This window comes from Bos indicus, chromosome 25, assembly GCF_029378745.1.
Source record: "Bos indicus isolate NIAB-ARS_2022 breed Sahiwal x Tharparkar chromosome 25, NIAB-ARS_B.indTharparkar_mat_pri_1.0, whole genome shotgun sequence".
Classification (NCBI taxonomy): Eukaryota; Metazoa; Chordata; class Mammalia; order Artiodactyla; family Bovidae; genus Bos; species Bos indicus.
The window spans coordinates 179,838-206,975 of NC_091784.1; the positions used below are offsets into that span (position 1 = coordinate 179,838).

The 27,138-nt window shown below is 47.5% G+C and overlaps 1 protein-coding gene and 1 pseudogene across 2 annotated transcripts; both read right to left on the bottom strand.

Annotated features, from left to right (window-relative positions):
* Window positions 1-1,526: 1,526 nt before the first annotated feature.
* On the bottom strand, window positions 1,527-1,645 carry LOC139179828 (5S ribosomal RNA; annotated as a pseudogene).
* A 6,682-nt stretch (window positions 1,646-8,327) lies between these two features.
* Window positions 8,328-24,074, bottom strand: LOC139179640 (liprin-alpha-1-like). Of its 2 annotated transcripts, XM_070779262.1 has the most exons (5): window positions 23,065-24,074; window positions 20,790-20,875; window positions 13,710-13,923; window positions 10,787-11,109; window positions 8,328-9,111 (listed from the first exon to the last, which is right to left on the bottom strand). In XM_070779262.1, the coding sequence occupies exons 3-4, from the start codon at window positions 13,779-13,781 to the stop codon at window positions 10,816-10,818; spliced, it is 366 nt and encodes a 121-aa protein (XP_070635363.1). In that variant the 5' UTR covers window positions 13,782-13,923; window positions 20,790-20,875; window positions 23,065-24,074; the 3' UTR covers window positions 8,328-9,111; window positions 10,787-10,815. The 2 variants fall into 2 exon arrangements, with proteins under 2 accessions (XP_070635363.1, XP_070635362.1); XM_070779261.1 differs by lacking the exon at window positions 8,328-9,111 and having other exon boundaries at window positions 9,118-11,109.
* Window positions 24,075-27,138: the final 3,064 nt, after the last annotated feature.

Sequence of the window (27,138 nt, forward strand, 5' to 3'; positions counted from 1 at the left end):
CCACAAGACTTGCCTGAAATGGTAAAGTTATAAGTATTGGACTGAAAGTTGGAAGGTCTCCACCTTTGCTATGTAAGTAAAATGATCTTTCTTTGAAATGAAAATGGATAATACTAAAAGTTCACATTGTTCTAGAGCATTAATTTAAAAAACCCTGAATTATAGAAATCTGATGTATGAGTTCCTGGAAAGCAAGAACCTATATTTATTGATATGTCTTCATGCCTTAGATCATGCCTTGAATATAGTGTGCACGTCAACAGAAGAAAGAAAAGAACTGAATCGACAAAGATACAAAGAGATCAAAAGTGCTGAGCCAAGTGAAAAGTTGAGGCTTCGCAGAACTTTTCTGTCTTTCACACACTGAATAATTATTGAGCACCTACTATGAGCTAGTAGGCATGCAATATGTTTCTGGAAATAGAATGCTGAGAGAAGAAGAAACACAGTTCCTTCTTTCACTGAGACTAATCTAATGATAAATAACAGGCAGATACTTTGAGAACTTCTATAGGGGCCTCTTCCCTCACCAAAAACTGGGTGTCAGAGAAGGCTTTTCAGACTAATAATTGAGTTGAGATCCATAGGTTGAACCAACGTAAACCAGGGTTGAGATGCAGGAAGAATTTCAGGCAGGTAAAATAGCATCTTGGAAGGCTACGTGACAAGGGAACCTTAGTACATTCAAGAAATGAAAAATGCCCTATGGGATGGAACCAAAAGAGTGCAGAGGGCATTCCAGTGAAAAGAAATCAGAGAAGAAAGTGGGGACCAAGCAATGAAGGGATTTGATCATATCTTCTCTATGATGGGAAAATACAAGAGCAGTTGGAGCAGGGAGGTGATAGAATTGCATCTGCATTTCCAAAAGGTCATCTTGCTCCACATCACTCATGATTGGACAGACTCAACTCCAAACTACAACGAGGTTCCACTTCACATTAGTCAGAATGGTCCTCATGGAAAAGTCTGTAGATAACAAATGCTGGAGAGGATGTGGAGAAAAGGGAACTCGCCTCCACCGTTAGTAGGAATGTGAGTTGGTAGAGCCACTATGGAAAAGAGTATGGAGGTTCCTGAAGGAACTAAAACTAGAAGTACCATATGATTCAGCAGTCCCACTCCCAGGCATATATCCACCAAAAGTATAACTGAACAAGATACATGCACCGTCTGTGCACATATATCTGTGTGTGCGCGCGGGTGCGCGCGAGCTCGGGCGTTCGCCTGCGAGGATGGGGGGGTGGTGTGGGGGTGTGTGGGGCTGGGGCTGGGGCTGGGGCTGGAGCTGGTGCAGCCCCCCAGGATTGCCTGAGGCACGCCAAGGGAGCCCCAGACGGAGACCCGCGGGACGGTCGTCTGGTTTCCTGGAAGCCAAATGCAGAGGGGCTCGCGGTCTGCGCGGAGGCAACCCAGGTCTGCAGCGGGAGTCGGTGCCCTGGCCACCCACCCCCAGGAGGGGCTGGGGCTGCGGGAGCCCAAGAGTTGGGACGTGGGGCGGGGGCTAAAGGAGAGGGAAGGCAAAAAGCCTACAGCACCCAGTATGCCCAGGCGGTCTCCCACCCAAGTACTAACCAGGCCCGACCCTGCTTAGCTTCCGAGATCAGATGAGATAGGGCGCGTTCAGGGTGCTATGGCCTTAGACGGAGGCTGCTGCCGCCCGGCGCCCTAAGAGCCCTGCGCTGCACCTCCGTTTCGCTCTGACCTGCCGGTCAGCCATTCCGTCTACAAGTAATTTTACTCCCTCCCCTTTCTCTCCCTGCTTTCTGAGAGTCTCTCTCCTTCCATACTTGATGGTGTAATGAATGGATGCCTTAGATCATTTTCCCTCAACATTTTTTTCTCTTTATTTTTACATTGATTTCTATGAATTCATCTTCAAGTTTATGGATTATTTCTGCTAGCATCTCAAATGTGCTGTTGAACCTATCAATTTTTCATTTCAATTATTTTAGTTTTCAAATCCAGAATTTATGTTAGTTTCCTTTAAAAAAAATAATTTGTAGCTCTTCATTGCGTCTCTCTGTTTGTTGACTTCGTATCATACTGTCATCTAATTCTTCAAACATGGTTCCATTATTTCATTTTGTAGTTATCATTATTTTGATATTTTATCTTTTGACCTTCATACTGAATTTATAAGTGATATACTTATATGAGTTATCAGTGGTATGTTATACAAATGCTTTACTCACCACCATTACAACATTAGAGTTTTCTGAGTTTAACTGTATACTTACCTGTCCCAGCAGGTTGATAAAGAGTCCAAGCCTAAAGCCCCTTTAAGGAGGAGGCAAGCTTGCTTTCTTTTTCACATTCTTTTGCCTAAGACAAGTAGGCATTGTAGGGAGCAGTATCTCAGGTTCAAGGACATTCCTCTTTTTGAGCTTTGGATGTATGTTATAGGAAAGGGTCTGGGCAAAACGCTCACATCCTTGAGATGTTTTTTGTCTATTCTCAGAGGCTAGTTGAGAAGTATATATGGCCCCACTTAAATTAGTGAGCCCCTTCTGATGTCTGTGTCAGAAGCTTTTTCTGTCACCTTCACTTTAAATAAAATATACACAAAGCTCTGAGTGACTGAGACTGTCTTTGGCCCCAGAGTAATATCTTCTTCTTAGACACCATGAATCCAGTGGCATCGGTCACCGTTGACTGCTAGGTTATCATCTTGGGGGCTTGTCCAAGATCTTCAAGACAAGGTAAGAACACTCAGAGTTGAGATTCTTTTGCTCTTTTACTGTGGTCTCTACTTTACTACGGAGAAGGCAATGGCACCCCACTCCAGTACTCTTGCCTGGAAAATCCCATGGGCGGAGGAGCCTGGTAGGCTGCAGTGCATGGGGTCGCTAAGAGTTGGACACGACTGAGTGACTTCACTTTCCCTTTTCACTTTCCTGCATTGGAGAAGGAAAGGGCAATCCACTACAGTACTCTTGCTTGGAGAATCCCAGGGGCGGGGGAGCCTGGTGGGCTGCCAACTCTGGGGTCTCACAGAGTCAGACACGACTGAAGCAACTTAGCAGCAGCAGCAGCAGCTACTTTACTAAATCAGAAGCATGTGGACTGAATTTCTTTTCCCCAGTCAGCTTTTCCTGGTCCCTCTGACCATTTCATATCTGCTTGGGGAATTAAAGTTATTAACCTTGTGTGCCGGATGGTAGACTTTCAAGGGACTTGCAATCCATGCTGTTATTGTGCTTTTCTAGCAAGGCCCCCACTCCAAGTTTTATAGGACACTGCAGACAGGAGCACTTTAGGGAGCTAGCTGGAGCTCTAGCTCCAGGGACATCTCTCAGACTGGAAATCACCATCCTGATCCCACAGACACACAGGCAAGTTCTTGTCATGGCTATGCCTCTGGACTATATGGATTGAGGCATTGCTGGTGAGCATGAGATTCCTGAGGACACAGATTGGGACACCCCAGATTTGGGCAGATTGAAAGTGTATTGGGCTTCTTCCCTTAGTAACGCTAGCTCTTAGCAGAGCAGACGAAGCCCTCCAGTGGCTCTTGTCTCAACTCCTTAGGTATTCTTTTTGTACAGTCTGATGGACAGGAATAAAAAGGATGATGTTGGCACTCCATGAATATGAAGGATTAGTTTTTCCTCGCAGGCGGGCCCTCCATCGCCTCCTTTGTTATTAAATAGACTCGTGTGGCCACTCTCAGGAGGATGTCTTGGGTTTTCTGTTCATCCCTTTATGACTTGCCACTTATACTGTTATGAGGAATGTGCGCAGGTACACAGAAGTTGGGTGCTTCCCCTAGTGGTCTTGGCTCGGCAAACATCCGGAAAACTACTCTGTTCCACCCCAGGTGGTGCCGGAATAAAAGGGAAATCAAACCAAGGTTTTAATGGTGAGGACCTGGACATCAATCTGGGATGCCATCAGGTCTAACCCTGGTGCATCTCCACCATGCCTGGGTGGTAGAATGAGGGGTGTTGGGAGTAGGACACCTTCACCTGTAAGAGACAGGTTAGCTCTGGCCAGGGAAGGAAGCTTAGGTGGAAAATCAGTCTCCAACCCCGTCTAGAGCAGGGGCAGACACCTCTGGTAGAAAAAAGCCATGGCACTGGGCACTGCTTTTTTCTCTCTTACAGATGGAGCCTAACAGTCCAGAACCACCCCCCTTGAATAATATCTTGAAAAACTGGGATAATTTTGATCCTCAAGGCCTAAAAATCCCTTATATATGGGGTTTCTTTGCTTTAAGAGAAGACCTCACCTGCCCAGAGAGAGAATCCCTGCTGGGACATCTTATCGATCAGTCTACCCCTGTCATCAGAGCCAATTTGAGCACTCTCTGGTTTAAAGCTTAGCTATGAAGCTATGACTACATGAAGGAGAAATGACATTTTGAACCCTGAATGGCCATGTGTATTCTTTAGACTCCGGAGAAAACTAGGTAAAATGGAATCTTTTTGAAATTGCAAAACTGTTTCTTTTTGCACATGTAATTACTAAAAGTTTCACTTGTGAAAATACTCTTCTGGGGAGCTCTGATCCTGCCTGAGAAACAGAAACATGCCTGGGGGAAAACCTGAGTTAACTCTTATCATGTCCTTGAGATACACAGCCCACTCTATCTGGGACTCCAGCCATAAGCTGGAACTCAAGCCAAGAAAATAAAAGGGACAAAGAGACATTTTAAATTTCAGGTGGAAAACTGTGAGGTTTCTGTCTGTCCAGATTTGTGTGTGTCTCGGTGTATGTCTCCATCCTTGGAAAAAATTGCTAAAGGCTAAGTGGTTCAATGAGCTCTAATTAATTGGCCTAAAGAGAAGTCAGTGCTTACAAATCAAACAATTCTAAATTCAAGAAAATTAAAGTAAATGAATTTGAGGCTTGTGTGATCTGGGAAATAATCATTACTGAATTGATACATGATATTGATGTTTGTTTATTGATCTAATTAACAGAGGCATTGTGAAGATACTTTTATAAATGAGATAACTTTGGGTGATTTATCCTTACCAATCTACAGAATGATGATGTAAAGTACAAGTCATGGTTTCTGAAGAAAAGTAAGATGTGTGTTTTTAATAAAAAGTAATAAGGAATGGAATTACATTCTATTAAGGAAAAGCAAAGTAAGTCTAAACATACAGGTGGCTGTCCTCTAAATGGACAAATGAAGTGATGAATACAGAAAGTGTAACCAGGTGTGTTGCACGTGAAAGAAGAGCTTTGTGCATGCTACAAGTTTGTTAAGACATTAAACTGCCTTTGAAGTCTTATTGTTACTAGGACTAAGTGAATAACTATTGTTTCACAGTGAATATAAGCTGTTACCAAACTGGAATTTGGTTTTCTCTCACTGATTAAAAGAACAAAGTTTTCTTGGAATGTGGCTTTTGAGAACAGACTACAGCACATATGAACAAAGCTCACTCTGCTTCTACAAAAGTTAACACGTCTTCAGGGAATTTAAAATGGATTAAAAATGGCCATAAACCAAAGAGTTGGGGCTATGAGAGGTCCAAGATGGCCACTTGGCTTTTCCTGGCTCCCTGACAAACCTCATTTTTATTTGATAATGCCTTTCCTGGCTTCAGGATTAATATCTCAGAATAGAAAAAAATGGTTAAAAGGTGCTTTCCACAATCTCCAGTGATCAGGGCACCCACTTTGCTGGACAGGTCATACAGACGTTCACAAAAACTTCATGAGTCTCTTCGAGACTATTGCTTTCACTGATGTCCTTGGTCATTGGGCAAGGACAGCAGAACAAAGGGATCAATTGCATGGGATGGAGTAGACTGCTAAATATGACCACAATTTTCACGACTTTTTGTCTGACAAAAAAAAAGTATTAAAGTATTAAAGTCTCTTTAATACTTCACAGAGAAACAAAGGCGTGCTACATTACTAAATAGTTTACCTTTCGACACTGCTTCCTTAAATCACTAGGCTGATAGATGCATGCAAAGAAATGAAGAGAAACCAGATTCATTGCGACTTTGAAGCTAAAATTTCAAGAATCCGTAGAGGCAAATACAGTAAAGCAAAAATGATGGCAAACATGTAAGTGACATGAAGATTTACAGAACATATGACTGGAAGCAGAACATTTTTTTTGACCACAGAAGATAAATAAGTTATTCAAGATTTACTAGAGAAACACTATAAATTATTACTCAGGAAGATACCATTCTATTACAACATCATGATTTATTAAAGCACAGCATTCTGTACAACAAAGGGCCTTAACAGGTGTCTATTCTCAGCCAAATTTCTCTATAAGTTAGTTTCTCTTAATCAAAAACATGTTATACTTTAAATTAGTAATTTAACTGATGAGGAAGTTACCATAATATCTAGTTTAACATTGAACAAATCTAACCAGCTCTTGGACATTAATGTAAAATCCTGACATAGAATTTGATTTAAAACTTCTCAGAATAAATTCATTAAAGCAAGTTCCCTGTGATAATATGTAAGAATGAAAGCTAGCATAATAGCAGGGGCAGTCTTTACATTTTATTAACTATAGAAGATACTTTCTTAACGAGTCTAATAGAGACATTAACTGTGCAAAAGCTGATGAGATTTACAGTCTTAAATACAAGCACCAACACAGAAAGGATATTGTGTCAGTTCAGTTCAGTTCAGTCGCTCAGTCGTGTCCGACTCTTTGTGATCCCATGAATTGCAGCACGCCAGGCCCCCCTGTCCATCACCAACACTCGGAGTTCAACCAAACTCATGTCCATCGAGTCGGTGAAGCCATCCAGCTATCTCATCCTCTGTCGTCCCCTTCTCCTTCTGTCCCCAATCCCTCCCAGCATCAGAGTCTTTTCCAGTGAGTCAACTCTTCACTTGAGGTGGCCAAAGTACTGGAGTTTCAGCTTTAGCATCAGTCCTTCCAATGAACACCCAGGACTGATCTCCTTTAGAATGGACTGGTTGCATCTCCCTGCAGTCCAAGGGACTCACTCTCAAGAGTCTTCTCCAACACCACAGCTCAAAAGCATCAATTCTTCAGCACTCGGCTTTCTTCACATCCCAACTTTCATATCCAAACATGACCACTGGAAAAACCATACCCTTGACTAGATGGACCTTTGTTGGCAAAGTAATGTCTCTACTTTTTAATATCCTATCTAGGTTGGTCATTAACCTTCCTTCCAAGGAGTAAGCGTCTTTTTAATTTCATGGCTGCAATCACCATCTGCCGTGATTTTGGAGCCCGCAAAAATAACGCCTGACACTGTTTCCCCATCTATTTCCCATAAAGTGATGGGACCAGATGCCATGATCTTACTTTTCTGAATGGTGAGCTTTAAGCCAACTGTTTCACTCTCCTTTTTCACTTTCATCAAGAGGCTTTCTAGTTCCTCTCACTTTCTGCCATAAGGGTGGTGTCATCTGCATATCTAAAAGTCCATTAATTCTACACTTAAGAGGATCATTTCTTTATGTAAGCACAATCTCATTTATGAATTACACATGATATGTAGTTTAGGATCCATCTACATTATGCTTATACCTGCGTGCTGCTGCTGCTAAGTCCCTTCAGTCCTGTCCAACTCTGTGTGACCCCATGGACTGCAGCCTACCAGGCTCCTCCGTCCATGGGATTTTCCAGGCAAGAGTACTGGAGTGGGTTGCCATTGCCTTCTCCTGTAACTGCATAGTGATACACCAATTCAAATCACTGCTATGGGGGAAAAACACCATTTAACGAGACAGGAAGACAAAGCACAAACCCGACTAAGGGGACTCACGCTGTGGACCACAGCACTGCTATGACCAGAGGAAGTGGGGGGACGGGGGAGGGGAGATGGATGAGTAAACTACAGCCTCGGGGGCTGGGGGGGGATCTGGATGAGGACGACTAAGCAGACAACAGGATGAGACAGGAAATCAAAACCAATGATGAAAGCAGACACACTGTCAGAGAACTCCAACAGCAAGGAAAACATACAGAACTGTTCTTTTCATAAATATTCGGAAAGAAATCAAGCATGAAACCACAGAGAAATCGTCAAAGAATTTTAAATATCAACTAATTAGCCAATGATGCAAATTATAAAAACAGTGTCAAAAGACCACAAAATGGACTAGTTACCACTTCACAGGCCTCTAAAATGATTCACGGTTAATTTAATTATAAGCTGACTAACAATGCAGCTAACATGAAATGGGTGGTAACAGAAAAAAGAGATAATACAAGTCCAGTTACAAAGCAGAGTGTTGTACACGTGATTTCATGGGGTAAACAGCAATGCACTCACAACATCTAAGCTAAACACCCAAGAAAGCTGGAACATGTGCTTTTGAGCCGCACACTTTGTCACCAAAAGCCCTAGGCCGTCATCCCAGTTTTAGACTTGGAAAAGTGAGGCAGCCTGACATCTTCCCTGGGGCCCTGGGGCACTGGGCTTTTAACCTGGTTTCACACGCAGAGCTGGCCGGAGTGCGTGGCCAGGTCCATCAGCAAGCAGACCAGTGTCGATTCTTGGTTTTGTTCCCACCGCATGCCCTGTACCCTGTAGCCAGGCATTCCCAATGGAAAATGTGCTGCACGGCTTTCCCACACCATGACAGCTGCCTATAGTTACTTTCACAAAGCTGTCTGCTCCCTGAGAACAGAAACTTCCCTGCAGCTGCTGTGCCCAGCACAGGCCAGGCCCAATGTTACAGAGGCAGGCTCTGGCTGAGTTCATGATGACGTGCTAAGTTGGTGGTCCAAATATCAAGACTAATTTGTCACTGTGCCATTGTGGAATGATTAAAGACTAGGCGGTTTAAAAACTTTTAGACCTCTGAGCGTAGCAAATGTACCTGATTTTCTTCTGGGTATAAAGAGAAAAATCAAAAAACAAACAAAAAACAGCGTGCTGGGGGAGGGATGCGGCAGGGATGAGGCAGACACATACCAGAGTCATGATGCCCAGCTGGTCTCCCTCCTGTGCCGGGCTGTGCCACCTCCTTCTGGGCTTGGGCAGGGGCGGGCAGGAGCCAGCATGAGAGGAGGTGGGAAGCAGGTTGAGGGAGCTCACTGATTTAAAACGACGGAGGCTGCCTAAGCTCCCCCTGCCCTCCCTGCTCTCAGTCTCCTCGGCCGGCTGCTCCGTGTTCTCCTTCTCTTCTTCGATCAACCTAAAATAGAATAAAATGCATCACCTGCCTTTGTCAGCAGAGGGACATGTCTGGACAATAAATTTGGGCTGGCATTCTGTGTCATGATTAGCAAATTCCAGAAACAGTTGCTCAATGAACATCTCAGCCAAAAGGTTCTACGTTTCCTCTTTTGAATATTCTCAAACTTAGAATAACTTAGCGTTGAGTCTTACTGGCCCCTGATCATTCACGCTTGATTTCACTTATTTACTCTAACCTTCTGCAGGGACCCTGGTGGCAACTCTCTTCCTCTGAGGAGATACCTCAAGTTGACAACCCTTACTTCCCCTGCTCTCAGGGCAGAGATGCATGTCAGTGCCTCAAGTCTTTTCCACTGGGAATCAGGAACTCTGTATAATCAAAACAGCAATTCACAAACAAGCTGCAGTTTCTAAACACAAGTCTCCAGACCAGATGAAGTGCTGAGTTGATTTTTTTTTTTTTTTTAAGGTTGTGTATATACCAACGCATCACTTGATGAAGTTCTCCACCAGCTTTGTGTGAGTTTCTGGGTTCATGTCAATGTGCTGCATTAACCTAGAATTCACAGTTTCTGCTCTTCTCCCCTAATGTGTGGTGGATGTTTTTATATAGCAGTTTAAATACACGATTATGCAAATAAAATGACTTTCAAATTAAAATACAAGATTCTTACAGACAGTAAACTCTCCAGCTTCACTTCTACTCATACATCTTGAAAGTTTTTCACTGTTGATAACAAGTTGATGGACAGAATTTACCATTTACATCAAGTCAACTTGTTGCATAAGGAAAAATCACTTTTACCTGACAACTTGCTGTAAAAATAAAAATATTAATATATAACCATTCCATACTTCCTGCAGGGATGCGGAAAGATCATCTTTCTGAGCTCGTCTGTGCTCAAACACGGCCCACAAAGCTGTCTGTCTTGGCGTCAAATGGGCAGGCGACACCACCTGCGTTTGCTGGTTGTCCCGTTCATTCCCTGCCTTTCCCCGGGAGCCCCACACTCGGCCGACAGGAACGGGCACCTCAGCCTGGGCTGACGGGGCGAGAACAATCTGAGCAGCAGCTCTGCCTGGTCCTGTGCAGGGTCACCAGCCTGCAGCCACTCTGAACGTGGACTCGGGACACGGGCATAGCTGTGCGGGTGTGGCACCAGGCAGGCCTCGGCGCCCCCAGCCACCCAGCCGCACCCAGACCCAAGGCCCCCTGCTCACCACGAGGGAGGCCTTTGGATTCTATCCCGTTTTGAAAATTGTTATAACTGCCAAGATGGTGTCTAAAGAAAACATCTTAAATATACTGATGAGATGTGAAAAACTCAAACACATGTCCTTGGACCACTGTCTTACAACAAGCCAATCTTCACACTGCATTAAGTCAAAAAGGAAAATGCAGATCTGAGTGGGAATTTGCCAACCCCAAAACTCCAGCTTTCACCAGGTGGCTTTTCACCAGAACGTGGGGGGCTCCGAGGGACACAGGAGGGTGCACGGGCCATAGGGGACACCGCCTTGGCACCTCACCCACCTTGGGGCTCAGAGCTGACGGGGAACACCCCACAACGCCCCCCCACAGAGTGCTGACACCACACCGTGGATAGAACGCCCTGGCTGACCGAGCTCTATAAGCAAGGGCAATCTAAAAACTGAAAATTCTTGAAGCAGACCTGAGGTCAGGTTTCTTGCTATGGAACACTCAGATGTCCCTAGAAGACAGCTCCTCAGAGAAACCGAGTTTCTGGGGAGCCGAGTTCGCAATCACCCACTGAATCTCTTCATTGATGGTGTCCAGCTTCTCCTGAAGCATCACAGTCAGAGTCTTAGCATTGACCTGCCCGCTGGGCGACAGCTGAGTGGCCGAGCTGAAGAGGGTGACCCTGTCGCCCTCGTCGTCAGACACGCCCTCGTCACTCTCAAACGCCTGGGCCACGTCGGCCAGCATGCTGGCTTGCTCCGCGTGCTCCCAGTTCTGCTCCTTCAGGGTCTGCATCTGGGCATGAGAGGACCACGTCTTGTCAGCAACATTCAGGGCAGCTCAAGTCTATCAGGAACTGAACCCAATTTTACATGGAAACCCTGACTCTGGATAAATGGGCCATGTTCATGAGACACTGCCATCTCTTAATCGAGCAGGACTGAAGAAACGGGCAGGGGGAGAATCCAGTTCCTAGATGGCCTGGTGACACCTAGGACGGCAGGCATTCTATGAGGTTATTCAAAAGGGTGGGCTGATGGAGTCAGAGACAGAAACTGAAAATTACAAAAATACATCCATGCCTCCATCAGCCAGGCTGGAGGAAAATAAGAAAAAAGAACCCTTCAGCTCGGCAGCCACTGGGTCCCTATCAGCAGTCATCTCTGGTACCAGTTCACCAGAGAGTGCCATCCTCGCAGGCTTCCAGCCCTCCATTTTCAAGGCTGGTCTGAACACCCACAGACAGGAGCGAGCAGGGTCAGCCAGGAGACAGGAGGGCCAGCCCCCCTGCGGCTCTCCTCTCGGGGCACAGGCCCTAGGGCTGTTCTGGGGGACGGCCCCTCGCACTGCAAGGGTGGTTCTGTCATCAGAGACACACGGGAGAGGGCCCACGGGGCCCCGTCCCGCCCTCCGGCTCTCACACCTCACACCCTTCTCTCTGAAAACGTCCCCCCTGCCACACTGTCACCCAGGCCCTGCCTTCTTTCCCAAACATGACCTCAAAGGAACTGAGGGGCAGCCTCGAGGTGCTGGCTTGCTGGCTCCCTGTCCCCTATGGCCAGTGCCCTCGCCTCCTGTCTTCATCACAACCCCACCCCAGGCCTGGGCTACCCCCTTTGCTGGCTCCAGGACCACCTGCCATCATTCCTGCTCCGCTCTAGCAAACCAGCTGCCTATGGGTTCACCCCCATCAGCCCGGTCAGCATGTCCTCTCCCTTCTCTCGCCTTCCAATAGCACAAGGGGAACCAGCAGATTCCTCCTCCAGGGCTCCCTGCAGCACCCACTGTGGGTCTCTGAAATCTCCCTGGGAGCAGCCTCTATGGTCCCCTCCCACCCGGTTCCTAGCTCTCTGCCAGCAGGCGGTGGGTGTGCCCCAACCTGCAGGGCAGCTCCCCGGGGGTTCGAAGAACCCATGTTACCAAGCCCCCTCCCCTCTTTGCCCTCCCCCACACCCGCCCCAGCATGTCTCTCCCTGGGATCCAGGCCCTGCCCTCCCTGCAGTTATTCCTGTCGCTTGCACCCCTTCTCAACCTTGGAATGCAGGGTTCCCCACAGCCCTACCCTTGCACCCCATCTCTCTCCACGGGCACCCACCTGGTGACTTTACCGTGCTCGTGGCTTTCAATGCCATCTGTATGCCCACGACCCCAAGTCCACCCTGAGCTGAGTGAGTCCTCTCCCGGATGCAGGCCAGAACACTCAGCTGCTCTCCTCACAAGTCCCTGGGACACCCCATGGGCTTGTCCACCTCAACAGGGCTGAGGCCCGGCTCTTAGCTCCCCGTCCCGGCAGCCCTCCTCACCTCAGGAAACAGGCTCTGGCCTCAAGCTGCTGAGGCCTGAGCCCGGGCTCCTCCCTGACGCAGCCCGCTCTCTCCCTTGTCCCCACTGGTTGACACGACCCTTTTTCTATCTCCAAGTGGCTACTTCTCTTCCTGCCTCGGGGTCTCTGGTTCAAGGTCACCCTCCTGGTGTCACCTTGCTGGCCACCCTGTTCACACACAATCGTCCCCTCCTCCTTGGACAACTCGGGCACTCTGGTCTCCTTTCCCTGCTCATTACTGTTCGACAGGCTGTGCGGGTTTATAAAGGGGTCCACAAATTCTTCCCTCCTCCTCCCTTCAAGCGGCAGAAGGGGCAACTCCTGCTCAGCCCCTAAGCGAGGCAGGACTGTGCAGCTCACTCTTGCAAACAGAAGTGAAGGTGTGCGGCCTCAGGATCAGGGTGCAAAAGGCCCCGGGCTAAACCCCACGCTCTGGCTTTCAGAGGGTGTTCCGAGGAGAGTCAGGCCATATGGGAAAGCCACACGGCAGGGACCTGGGCCTGTCCCCAGCAGCCAAACGAATCTGAAAGCCTGCCATCCAGCCCTGGGGGGCCTTCCTGTGTCTGTGCCCTCAGGAGGCCCTGAACCAGGCCCGCCTGCTACAATGCACAGGCACTGGGGACTGTGAGCTGCTCCCTAGGAAGTCATTAAGCTTTGCAATGATTTCGTTACGTAGCAGTGGATAAAGGACACACACGGTTTTTAATTCACTGCTGGAGTCCTACTTCTGACCATGTCTGGCCTAAACTAACTGCTCACTGAATATGGAAGCTCAAAACACAGACATGTATGAACAAACACATGGCATCAATGAGGTGAAAAGATAAAGGCACTTAAACTTCCAATGAGAATTCTTCTCACTATAAGCTGATGGATATGTGTATCCATTTACTCGTAGGATGATTTCAAAACTGTGCTAATTAGTACCATGCTGGGCCTCACAGTAGGCCACAAGTTATCCAAATTGGTTATTTTAAGAAAAAAAAAGCATGCCTTAAAAGTAAACTCTTAGCCAGAAAAAGGAAAATGGGAAGACATAAAGCGACCTATCAGTGCTTTGTTCCAAACCCACCTCAGGACCACAGTGTGAGGGGGCAGGTGCCTCACAAGGTGCCCACCAGGGACGGGAAGAGGGCGGCGGCATCCTTGCCTCTGACAGCTCATCGTGCAGCGCTGCCAGCTGGCCTTTCTGGGGGCATCGTAGCACTGCCCGATCTCCTGAGTAGTCTGCTGACCAGTCTGCCACAGGGAACCTGAGGTCCAGAGCACTGCCCAAGTGGGGTCGGCTGAAACACACGGCAAAGAGCAGCGCTGTTAGAAGAAAAGAGAGCTCACTCTGTCAGTCGAGCCAGAGCCTGTCCATTTGGAAGATTGGCAATTTCACAGCAAAAGGGCCCCCGGGAGGGCACTGCCCTCTGGCTCCAACAGCAACAGCCCACCGGCTGCTCCACAGACACTCAGGGCTCATCCCCAGCAGCTGGAAAACTCCCATATGTGGGGAAGGCAATGCTGATGTGAGGGTGTGGAGCTGACTAGGACAGGATCGGCTGTCTGAGTCTGGGGCATCCAGGGTCCCCCTGGAGCCCACTCTCAGGTCCCAGGGCGGGGCCTGCACCTGCTCTGCTTTCCCCTTGGCACCCCACCTCCCCTTCGGCCCACGCCTGCTCTGACCTCCCTCTCCCATGTGAAGTCTGTGGATCACAATCACCAGTCTGCCTGGAACACTGTCTGCACTGCTCTCACTGTTTTTAAAGGTGTCTCAAACAACCCGCAGCAGAAAGGGCTCGGACCCACAGCTCGGAGCTGAGCACCACTGGTGTCTCCCATTAAAACAAAGGCGAGCGTGTCACTGGACTCTGGGCTGAACAAGGCCCAGCACAGATGCTCAGGCCCTAAGCACTAAGGCCTGGGCCTGCAGGTGCCAGGAGCTCACTCAGCAGGGGCCTGCTGAGAGGCAGGGTGGCCCCGCCTTGACTGTGAGCCACCTGCACTGCAGGACCGCCCGGGCTGTGCTCAGTCTTGTCCCTGGGAAGAGGGTGGTGCCTTCACGTGCAGGAGTCCCTAAACCTGGGAGACAGGACCTTCCTCCGAGGACAGGACACCCCATACGTCTGCAGAGTGGCCAGGGCCGACCACCAGCTCAGCCTGCTCGGGGTCACCCGCTGCTCTGCTCGACGGTTTTGCAAGGAACACTGTGTTGCATAGGAGATGGAAGTCTGGAATCTCCCGGAGCCACACCTGTCTTCCCTCCTGTCTCCTCTCCCTCCTCACAGAACTGCTCCCTTCTCTGCTCCACTTCCACCCAAGGGCCTGGGGCCAGAACACACTTGGGATCTGGGTAGGGGGTACGACACAGTCCCACTGTGGACTGCGGACCCTCGAGGGTCCTCTGAGGGCCACAGAGGCCTCCGGGTTGGGTCGCCACCCAACCATCACCTCCCAGTCCCCTCGCGGGATGCAGCCTCCATCTCTTTCCCCCTCATCACCCGAAGCTCTATCCCCCCCCCGGAGAAGGTCTCAGAGACAAGGTGACCAATTCCTCTGGGAGGCCCACTAAATATGCTGTGCCTGCCCTGCCTGTGAGCCAGGTTTTCAGTCCCCACTCCCTTTCTCCTGAGCCAGCATAGTGCCCCCCACCCAGCGCACAGTGCCTGCAAGCCCCACTCCAAAGCCCCACCTGTGCTGCTACATCACTGCCGTGACCCCTCGAGAGCTGCCTCCTGGAGACACCCCTCCCTCGCACCAGCCGCTGTGGCCCACTGTCTTCAGAGCACAGCGGGCCCTCCTGCCCCGTGGCTGCTTCCTCTTCTCGTCTCTCACACTCACTGACACACAGGGGACTGGTGACCAGGCCCCAGGTTTCTCCATCTGAGCCCCCCAACCATGCCAGGCCTCGGGTCCTGGCACCAGGGCCCTCCTCATTACCCAAAAACCCCCAAGAGCAGGAGGCCATGTCCACCTCCTCTTTCTCCACTGTCTACACAGTCTGCCTCACACTCACCTTGTCCACCCCGGGAGCAGGGGTTCCCCACTTCTGACAGCACCAGCCTCTCACCTTGGGGGAGCTCTACCAGCAAGTCCAGCCATGTCCCCTATCCATATTGCAGGGCATGTGCTCTCCTTGAACTCCACCCACTGTGGATTCGGACTCCACCTGCCAGTTTCTGGCTCTGCCTTTGTCTCAAATGATATCCCCTTACTCTAGAAGAAGGCTGGGTTGGGGCCCTGGACTGTGAGGATCCCCTAAGTACACAAACACAGAAATATGCGTATGGGCTCCAAACTGTCTCCTAAGTCAGGCTTCAAGCAGTAGTCGATTTCCTACAGATGAATGAATGTCACCAGTTAAGCACTTAATGACCTTTGCTAAAGTTTGTCTCTCACTTGTGACCATTTTCCATGAAGAAGCCAAAGAAACATTTAAATACTTAATAAGAATTACCACCCCTCGAACAATGAGGAAGAAAAAATCAGGATGCTCAGTAATCTGCTCGCCTCATTCACAAGCCAGGTGATTCCTCCCACCGCAGTCAACGGCAAGTCATGTCTCAGTCTCCATTCATGTAAAAAAGACTACAGGTCATTAACCTTCTGCGACTCTTCAGAAACATCAGTGTCACAGTCTGTCAGGCCCCTCAAATGAATACACCCAAATATCAACTGGTCGGCCCCCTACTTCCAAATCTCTGCCTGTGGTTTTGAGTGTTGTCAATACTGTGACTACCACTCCATGGTACCAAGTTTGACCCTAAGGAACGATGCTTGTCTCTTCCCTCTCGCTGGTCATGAAGCTATAGGCTCCTTGAGGTGCGACCATGAGCAACACCCAATCATACTGTCCACACATCAGACAGGCCCTTGTCACACTCGACAGCGCTGAGGGGAGCTGCCCGGGGGAGCAGCCTACCCATAGTGGAAGGGAGCCCCTCGCACTCTCATCTGGTCCAGTTAAGCTCTCAGGGTTTCCAGGTTTAGAATCAGCTGGTCCTACGAAACAGCAAATGACACAGCCTGCACCGCTTGCTTTCCTGATGTAAAATGACTTGCACCAAAATGTGCAGAACAGGTTATGTGAGTAGGTATCCACTCCGAACATTTTAATTCTGAGAAAATGTTCTCTAGGAGTCCCTAGAAAATATAAACACTCAGAACAATATTCACCCATAAACCATAATGAGGAGGAAGTTCCGTCTCAGGTGCAGAAAAGGTTTCTCTGGAGGAAACATGGCAAGCCATTAACAACGATGAAGTCTGTAGAGAGAAGCTCGACTTCAGGCGGGGGTTCGGGTCAGGGGGACACAACTCACTCTATTGCCCTCACTCCTCTCATTGCTTTAAACGGTCTCCATGGAGCTCACCTGCATTCCTGGGCATTCCTCACATTCATTCCTCTACAGCCCACTTCACTTCCTTATGGGGTAAAACAAGGCAAACGGGCCAAGTTTCCGAGTCACTCGACTCAACCTGGCAGCTCTGTGCTGTCGGCCATGGCAGTCACTCGCCTCGTGCAGCCCCTGAGCATGTGAGACAGGCTGGTGCAACACTAGATGTGGAAATCACACAGAAGATTTCAAGACTCACAGTGAAAGAAGGATGTCAAGTAGCCCATTGGGTTTTAGGAAATTTTTGATTGTGTAGGTGGCTCGTATTATCTTTCTGACGCACAGCACAGTCCACGTGAAGGGCTCACGCTTTGTCTCAGCTTTCAGGTGATCCCAGAAAGGACTACTCAGAATTCTGAACCACACATAATGGCCACACACTCTAAATTCAACTATAATGCAAACACATTCAGTGTTCAAAACCAGAAATGCTATACGTGTTACAGCAGTGGATTAGCCATAAGGAAAATGGAACTTGACTTCTGCTAAGCATCTGCTCAAACTCATGTCCATTGAGTTGGTGATGCCATACAACCATCTCATCCTCTGTCATCCACTCTCTTCCTGCCTTCAATCTTTCCCAGCATCAGGGTCTTTTCCAATATGAAAATTCATATTAAAAAACTGGAAATAATTACCTCAAGCATTTTTTAAATGTAATAACAAAGTTGGCAAGGCTGTGTTTTATAAAATGAGCATCAATTTCAAGGTTTAAAAAGCTGTTTTAGAATCTACTGTATAAAGAAATGGAGAGAAGAATGATCTAGTTGAGATTGGCTTTGTGTTAAAAATTGCTGAGATTAATTGATGGGTCATGGGTATTTATTATACTACTCCATCCACTTTTGTGCATGTTTGCAATTTTCCATTGTAATACATTTAAAAACAGTTTATTTTCTGTTAGAACAGTCTTCTCCAGCAACACAATTCGAAAGCATCAGTTCTTCAGGGCTCAGCCTTCTTTATGGTCCAATTCTCACACCCATCCGTGACTACTGGAAAAACCATAGCTTTGACTATATGGATCTTTGTCAGCAAAGTGATGTCTCTACTTTTCAATATGCTGTCTATGTTTGTCATAGCTTTCCAAGGAGCAAGCATTTTTTAATCTCATGGCTGCAGTCACCGTCTGCAGTGATTTTTGAGCCCAAGGAAATAAAACCTGTCACAGCTTCCACAATAAGGCATCGGCATTCAAAGATTTTTAAAGCAAAACAAAAGTTGACTTTGAATTGGCTTAGTCATAAACAGCATCCTGATCTCAACAGCCTCTGAACAGCAGTTCTGAAAGTAAGGAAGAGCACCCCTGATCGGGAGCCACTGAGCTCTCTGCCTAAGCCGGGAAGGCGCCTCACCACAGGTCTCACAATGGGAGTCAGAACCACTGCCCCCTGGGAGCCCGTCTTTGAGGCTCTGCAGTCCAGGCCCAAGAACACAGGTATGGTGGGGGCAGTACTGACACGTGAGGCTGGACCCGGGATCCCCAGTCCATTTCCTGAGTGGTCTGTATTGCCGTGTGGCCAACCTTTCCAGGAAACCTCTCTCAGGACTCGGTGATGCGAGCCTCCACCATCACCCTTTCCTGACGCACCTTCTGTCGCAGTGCAACTACGGTTCTCCTCCTGCCTAGGAGCAGCCATCCTACACATACACCGTGTCTGGACCAGCAGTTTGGCATGTGGGACTCCAGCGCCATGTCCGAGGCAAGCAGGCTCCACACCTGGGCACCATGCCTTCAGTTTCATGGGCCCTGGGCTGGCACCCTCAGGTTTGTCTGAGGGGCAGTTGGGAGGTCCACCTGTATCCCAAGCAGCTCCCAGACTGGCTGGTCAGAGCAACAAGCAGCCTCTTTGAACGTGGGGACGCCCTGGCTCCTGCCCACCACCTATGGGCGACCACCTCTGGCCCTGCTCCCGAGGAGGTGGGTGCCCGGATCAGCAGATGGGGCCACACATGCACACACTCGGCGGCAGAGAAGGGAGCGGCGGAGAAAGGCAGCGCTGGCCCCTGCCCAAGCCGTGTCTCCTGCCCAGACGCCGCCTCCCCGTCAGCACAGGCACCCGCTGCAGCTCCTTGTTCTCCTCCAGTTGGGCCTCCATCTGGCACAGCCTATTCTCCATGCTGCCATGACTCTCTCCCGCCTGTCCGCCAAGAACAGCATCAGCTCCGCTCTCAACGACCCTGTCCTGACGGCACGCGGGCTGTGACCGCAGGGGCGGCAAGCAGACCATGCTCTGTGTGGACCACGGGCCCCAGGTTCGTGGGGGGCATGCCCGCATGCCTGCTCATGCAGCCTGTGCAGTTTTGTGTGTGACGCGTGGCTCACGGAGGGTGCTGGTGACCGGCTCGTGAGAGGAGACGTGCTCCCCTCTGCCCTGGGCCCCGCAACCGCCGCCACTGCGCCCCCTCCTCAGACTGCATGTGGCAAGCCAGCGCAGGCAGCAGGCAGCGCCAAGTGCAGGACGCGCGAGGCACACATTCTACCTTCCTAAGCTGGGAAGGAAGTTTGAACCGTTTAGCTCCTTAGTGGCAGAGCTTCTGGAAGACAAAAGGTCAGACTACGAGGCCAACCGGGGAAGGACAGCAGAGATGCCAGGGGGGAGGAGAAACCAAGCCTGGAGAAGATCACAGGCAGAAGGGCGCCCCCTGGCGGTTGTTAGTGACCCTGCTCTGGGAGGGTCTGCGACCACCCGACACCGCCCACTGCCCACCAACGGACGGACGGCCCCTCAGCTGCTCACTGAGCTCCGGGCAACGCTCCCAACAGCCACGCCAGCACAACCCCGCCTGACTCTTCATCACCAGCCAGTGCCCACCGGCAGTGCGGGGCAACACTTTCCCACCAGAAGGACAGGGTGGCTGACTGGCTGGCTGGCTGGCAGTGGGGACGATTCCCGTAGCAGCACCACATCCCTGGAATGATTTTCATAAATCATGACCCCCACAGACACGACCGCCAGAAACATCATGATTCCACATTTCTTCGGGCCTGAAGATCTGAGGGTGAGCAAACATCACTCGACTTGTCTGACTGTATCACTGTCACACATCCCTTCAAGGAGCGGAACCTCAGAAAACTCGAGAAGATGGCCAGGCAAGCTGCCTCAGCAGAGCCCACACAGCATGCTCCCATCTCTCTGAGAGAACAGGCTCCACAGATGTCACCAGACTCATCTGAGGGAATCAGAAGGAAATTTCAGCATTCAACAGGCAGGTGGAGGCGGGGATGAACTGGGAGACTGGGGTTGACATATATACAGTACTGATGCTACACATAAAGTCAATGAGTAAGGACCTAGTGTACAGCACAGGGATGTCTACTCAGTGCTCTGTGGTGAAGTAAATGGGCAGGAAATCTAAAAGAGAGGCAGATAGATAGACAGATAGATAGATAGATGATTGATTCACTTTGCTGTACAGCAGAAATTGACATAGCAGTGTAAAGCCACTATACACCAATTAATGAATGAATGGATGAATGAATTTTTACAAAAGGAGCACAATGGGCCCCCTAGAACTTGTGGAAAGGAGGAGTCCACACCCAGGGTGCAGCACAGCGCCAGGGCTGCCTTCATGTTGGTCCACTGCCAACGGACTGCCTGGACCAGACCTCTTCTACCCCAGAAACCTCAACGCAGAGGTGGAGAGGCAGCCAGTTGTGGTCTCTCCAGTGCTCTGCTCTTACTCACGCAGCCATCCCAAGGCTGAGATCACCGGGAGAAGAAGGGACCCACAGTCCACCTCAGGCAGACACGACCGCCATCACTCACTTCGCGGATGTCCCACTGCAGTTTCGTGTTCATGTCCTTGGACTTGAGGAGGTTCTTCCTGGCCGTGTCCAGGTCTTCCTCCAGATCTGTAACGTGGAAAGAGAGGGCTGCCAGGCACTCCTTCAACTGGCTCTCCTCCTGTGACTGCTTTTCTATGACTTCCTGAGTGCAATCTCCTTAGTCAGGTCTTACTCGTGGCTTAGAGAGCCGTAGGAGGGTCTCTAAGGGGGAAAGGAAGCCTTAGCCTTGTTTTGACAGGGAAGGAACACAGCACTTCCAGGCAATTGGTGAGGTCAAAACAAGGCACTAAGTGTACAAATCCAGGATGGATGGGTGGCTGGTACCTTCTCGTCCAGGGCCTTGTGGTGCTCAAACAGCAATTTCAGTGCCCTGAGCACCTCCACCTCACTGGTCATGTTAGCTGGGGACTGTGCCTGCCACTTGCCCACTGTAATCCAGAGGGATGGAACGTACCGGGAAACCAGTAACCCCAGGTGCTCCAACAGCAGCTGCAGGGCAGGGCCAAAGGGGCACTTTCAACCTCATGCTTGACTTCAGGGCCGATAACTCCTTTCAGCCTCACGCTACAGCTGGAAACATGCTAAGGCACGTTGGAATCCTGCCAGTTCAGTCTAAAGTTAAGAGTGGACTTCCCCAGGGGCCCAGTAGTTAAGACTCCACCCTTCTGCAGGGGTCATGGGTTTTAATCCCTGATTGGGGAACTAAGATCCCACACAAAGTGTAGCGTGGACAAAAATATAAGTTGAGAACTCCCCTCTCAAAGGTACTAAAATTACATTAGCTCTCATCATAAATTTGAAGTAAGGTATGAGAACCCCGAAGTGATCCACCCTGGTCTGCTCAGTGGGAAGATGTGAAAAATGACTTGAAAATCAGACAGAGTTTAAAGACAGCAACACGGAGGCTAGCGGTGACCCACGTGGGGCAAATGTCAACACATGAGAATCCCCCTACTGACCCTGGTGTTGCTTCTTTCTGCTTTCAGTTCAGCAATTTCTTCTTCTCTTTTAAGAAGCTGCTCCCTGCATATTTTGAGTTCTACACTAGGAGTTGGAAACTCCTAGAAAACAGTTAAATGAGAAACTAAATGCAAACATAAATTAAAAAGAGAGAGAGACTGTGAAGACAGACCCTGTCAAGTCTCTCCAGGCTTCACACAAAGGATCTCCTTGCCCTTCCAGAGAAGAGGGGGTCCACTGACCCCAAGACCACATAGACCACCACAACTCAGACTGGCCTTTGGCCTCCACCTCGACCTGGCAGGCACGTGGCAGGGGAGAACCCGGAATCCAAGCCTGCCTTCTCAAGTCCCAGGGACGTCTGAGAAGCTTTCCAAAACATAAACCTAACAACAAAGTGGATAAAGAGATTCTTAAATGACACACAGACCAATGACCTAGAGCCACTGGGGAGAGTGAAGAATAAAGGGAAGGTCTACAAGGCCACCAAGATTTGGAGTGTTCCTCTGGGACAAAGGTGGATGGCACCCCAAGGCCATCTGTTAGCCTGACTCCACTGAAGCCACCCAGTCATTCAGTCAACTGGTTAAAATGTTAAATTTATGTTATATGTATTTTACCACAATTTACATGCATGCAGGGCCGTCCACGTGGTGAACTTGCTCAAGGTGAACCACACGGAGTCTTTTGTTCTTCTATTTTTCTTTGCAGAAATAGAAAGATCCTGGACTACATATCCCCTACTACATACTGAGTGTCCAGCACCCAGAACAGTGCCCAGCACTTGTAAGAGGCATGTAGTAGACATGTGAAGCTATGAGGGTGTATGTCATACACGTAAGCAGTAGGTACCCGTCATTAAAATACTGGACACATTGGTCCGTGGTTTGTAAGATGGGAGACATTAACGGGCTTAGCCTTTCTGCTTCAAGGACTGACTCTCTAGCTCGATCCTCATGCCCCAGAGACTCTTCCAGCCAGTGTATTCTTTCCTTGGAAGAAGGGAGACGTTAAGGGGCTTAGCCTTTCTGCTTCAAGGACTGACTTGATAGCTCAGTCCACATGCCCCCGTGACTCCTCCAGCCAGTGTTTCCCTTCTTGTGGGGCCCCCGCCCATCCTCTATGCAGCACCTGCACAACCTCTTACAAGGTAAACTGCTGGGGTCGATCCTGCCCACTAAGGCCAAAATGCTCTGGCCAGCAGGGCCCACAACTATGCTAAAAAATGAAACACAACCCCAACGCTTCACTGGGTGAGGGCCAATCTGACGGGCGTAGTCCCTGGCTGCTCTCACCTTGTTGAAGTCCTTTAATGGACTGGAACCTGGTGGTCTAGAGTCGATGATGAGAAGGTAAAGGAGAGAAAAAGGCTGATATTCCTTGATTTATGCAGAAAGCCAATAAAGCCCCCGACACGGGACTTGCTCTGTTCACGGAGGCCTCAGGTGCCCTCTCGATGGAGTGAAGATGGAGAGCACCTTCTCGAGAGGGTCTTAGAAGCCCGGGTAGGAAAGTGAACTCAGAGAGCCTCTGCACTCCAAGACATCAGCCTGAAAGAGAGAGAGAGAGAGAGAGAGAGAGAGAGAGAGAGAGAGAGAGAAATACATGGGGACCAGAGCTCTGATGGAGCAAAGGTGTTTTAATCAATATGGTGTGGGCATATATACTGTCTTACAAGGTAGTTATTCTCAGCAAAGATAAAGATTAAAATTCCAGACTTACAAAACATAGGTGATCCATATTAAAGGGAGAGAGAGTTGTATACGATCACTTTTACCGTATGGTTCACAGGAAGGAAGAGGGTACTTATCACTGTATAGAAAAACTAATGAAGGAAATGCCTGGATTCTTCAGCCTGTGGGAGAGGCTTGCCTCTCCTCTTCAGGAATTAATAAGGAGCAGAGAATTCCTGACAGATCCAAAACAGCACACAGGAAGCCTCTTGTTAAATGCTTCCTGACAATTCCCTCTATTTTATTATATTTGTAAAAAAAAGGTCTTGACCAAATGAATTTGGTTAGTATTAACCAACCTTATAGAAAGGCGACGGTAAACAACAAATATAATTATCAAGACAATCACCAAAGCTACAGTTCCAGACCCGATACTGTGGGTAATACTTTGAAACCATCCTCGTGGGTCTAGCCCAGGTAATTTGTTCAGCTAAAGTTTCCAAATTAGGGGAAGAGGGCAGATTTTTAGAAAAAAGTTTTAAAGATTTTCTTTTATAGTAATTGTACATTCAGAGAGGCATTATCACGTATATTTATTAAATGAAATTTGATTTGTTCCCAGTTGTAGGCACTGTGATTGCCATGAACAGAAATAACACAAAAAGCTTAAAGAAATAGAGGTGTTAATACAAGTATATAGTTTGCAATTAATACAAGTTACAGAACGTAAAAGTCTTATTAAATTGTAAATTTTCTATGGCTATAACAAAAGGAAGTGGGACACAGGCCTGTATAAAATATGACTGACTGTAGCGAAAGAAATAGTTACTATGACGACTGGTCCCTATGAAATGTCCGGTCCAAGTTCCAAGTTCTTCTGTGCTCTGATGCTTGCAGCAAGTTTCCAAATGGCCCATTGTTCAGGCCCACTCTGTTTATGGAGGACGATCTTAGGAGGAGGTGGGGCTAATCCATGGTCAAGTCACTCAAGAAGTCGTTTGTCATAGTAATGTTCCATCATAGTGTCAGTGACCTTCCATATCACACACAGTGTTGTTAATATCATCTGAGCAGTCAGATAACCACATACCATGGGGTCCCCAAGCAACAATTGTATGATTAGCCACAAACATTGATTTTCTTGATTGGTTTGACATTTGTCCCAAGGAATGGGAGTATAAGTAAAGTTTTTATAAGTAAACCCTTTGCATAAAGTTCTTTGTTCTTTCCCTAACTCTTTCCCGAAAGTTTCAGTAGTATAAACATGGTTTACAGACAACGAAAGGGCAGTAAATAATCCAAGCAGTGTCTGAAAGTCTTCTTTTGGAGGTAGGATGAAAGCCCAAATTTGTCAGCCCAAGTTTGTCGGCTGACGTTTATGCACAATTTTGCTGGGCCCATGCACAAGGGAAGGACTTCATAGCCTAAAGAAATATTAATTAGTTTTCTTTCCTGCCCAGGGTGTGAAGGCCCTTTCATGTACTAGGGAGAAAGCATATGTATAGAGTCATTAGTTGAAATGTTTGGTCCTCTCTCCGTCCATTCGACCACCTGCAATAGAGGGGGGTTGGGTGTTAGTCTGAGCTTGAGCAGGGGGAGGTACAGGCCAAAAGACTGAGCATTGCCAGGAGAATGTACTCAGGACTCAGAGGCAACCCCTGTTGAGAGACCAAATTTTCAGCTTGATTAGTAGGGCTTTTATTTGTCTCCAAGTGAGGAGATCATCGGGGTGATGCCGCCGAAGGCGGTGCTTTCTGGAGATCTTTGGAGAAGACATGGCCCATATTGGAATTTCCTCTTCCTGGGGTTCTTATTTCATCTCCATTTTGAATGCCGGGGGCCCCCTTGGGTCGAATCTTAAGAAGAGGTTAAAAAATTTAAAACAAATAAAGCTGTAGTAACAATAGTTGTAGGTTTAGAAAATATGTTAGAAGCTAGTAAAGTCTGCTTTAGATAAGGAAGACAGTAGTGTACCTGTGTATTCCCCTTTTTAATTTTTTTTTTATTTGTAACTTTAGTGTGTGATGTGTTTATTTTGACCATGTCTTGTGTCTGTGGATTATAAGGAATACCTGTAATATGTATTTATTGATAGGTATTACAATTTTATGAGGATCGGAGCCAATTAGAGTTTTAGTCCTAATTCTTCCATTGATAACGATTAGAGCAATTAAATCAAGGTTGGGTGTAAGTGACTTTATTTCCATAAAACGGGTATTGATCCATTTTACTGGGTCTTCTTGTTGGGCAATAATTCCTGTGGGAGAATGAGAGGGGAGTATAAACAATTCTAGAGGTAAATCTATTTTGATGTGAGTAAGAAATTGTTTTTGTAATTTATTTTGCACCAAACAGAGTTCTTCTCGTGCCTCTTGAGAAAGTGAATGAGGGCTATTTAAATCAGGATCTCCTTTTAAAGTACTAAATAGACTATTCAGTTGATAATTAGCAATGCCTAAAGAAGGTCTAATCCAATTAATATCACCTAAGAGCTTTTGAAAATCATTTACGGTTGATAATTTATCAGCACGGATCTGAGTTAGTTGGGGAGTAATGCGTTGCCTATTAACAACGAACCCCAAGTAATAGTATGGTGTAGAGGTTTGAATTTTTTCAGGGGCAATGATTCATCTAGAGTTTTTAAAGCATAGTTGAGCTATATCAAACATGTGTTCAGTGTTTAAGATAGATGGAGCCGAAAACAATATATCATCCATACAGTGAATAACAAGAAAGTTAGGAAATTGCTTTCTCACAGGCTCAAGGGTTTTGGCTACATAGTACTGACACATGGTGGGAGAATTCATCATCTCTTGTGGCAGTACAGTCTATTGGTACCGTTTATGAGGTCTAATACGATTAGGATAAGAGAGAGAGAAAGCAAATCTCTATTGGTCTAAAGGGTGTAAAGGTTTATTAAAAAAGCAATCTTGTCCTGGTTGCAATGCACCCATAGGTTTCACAGATGCACTAACTTTTCTAAGGTCTGTTAGGAGACGCCATTTGTTAGAATTTTTTTTTTTTTTTTTTTATGACAAAGATAGCAGAGTTCCAAGGAGAACAAGATTCTTCAATATGTTTTAATTCTAGTTGTGCATCTATAAGTTCCTTAGCTGCCTGTAATTTCTCTTTCGTGAGGGGCCACTGCTCTGTCCAAATAGGCTCGTCATTCTTCCAAGTTATTTTAATAATTGTATTGTTTGTTAAATGAGGAGGGGCCCCCAGGGAAAATGTGGAATGTATATCTGAGTATGTCATATCTTATATCTTTTTATTAAAAGCATATATCTCACTTTTCCTTAGCAACTATGAAGTGTCTTGTACATTAGCATTTTATAGATTGGTGAATATATTTATTACATATAAATATATATTTATATTTATATACATCAATATATTATACATTATAAAATATATTTATTAATAGTTTAAAATCTCTTTAGTCTTTCTGTAAGAAAAACTTTTTGTAAGAGGAATTTAATGTTTAGTAATTAATGTTTTAAAATCTTATTTTATTTGGAAATGACCTAGCTATTTAATAAACTTTTCTTATTTAGTTTAGTACAACTCTAGAAATTTAAGTTATTCCAATCCTAAGAGACTATTTTAGATTATAATAACAGATTATAATAATAGATTATTCTATTAAAATATAATAACTTTTAATAGTTTATCCAAAAGATTTTATCTCATATA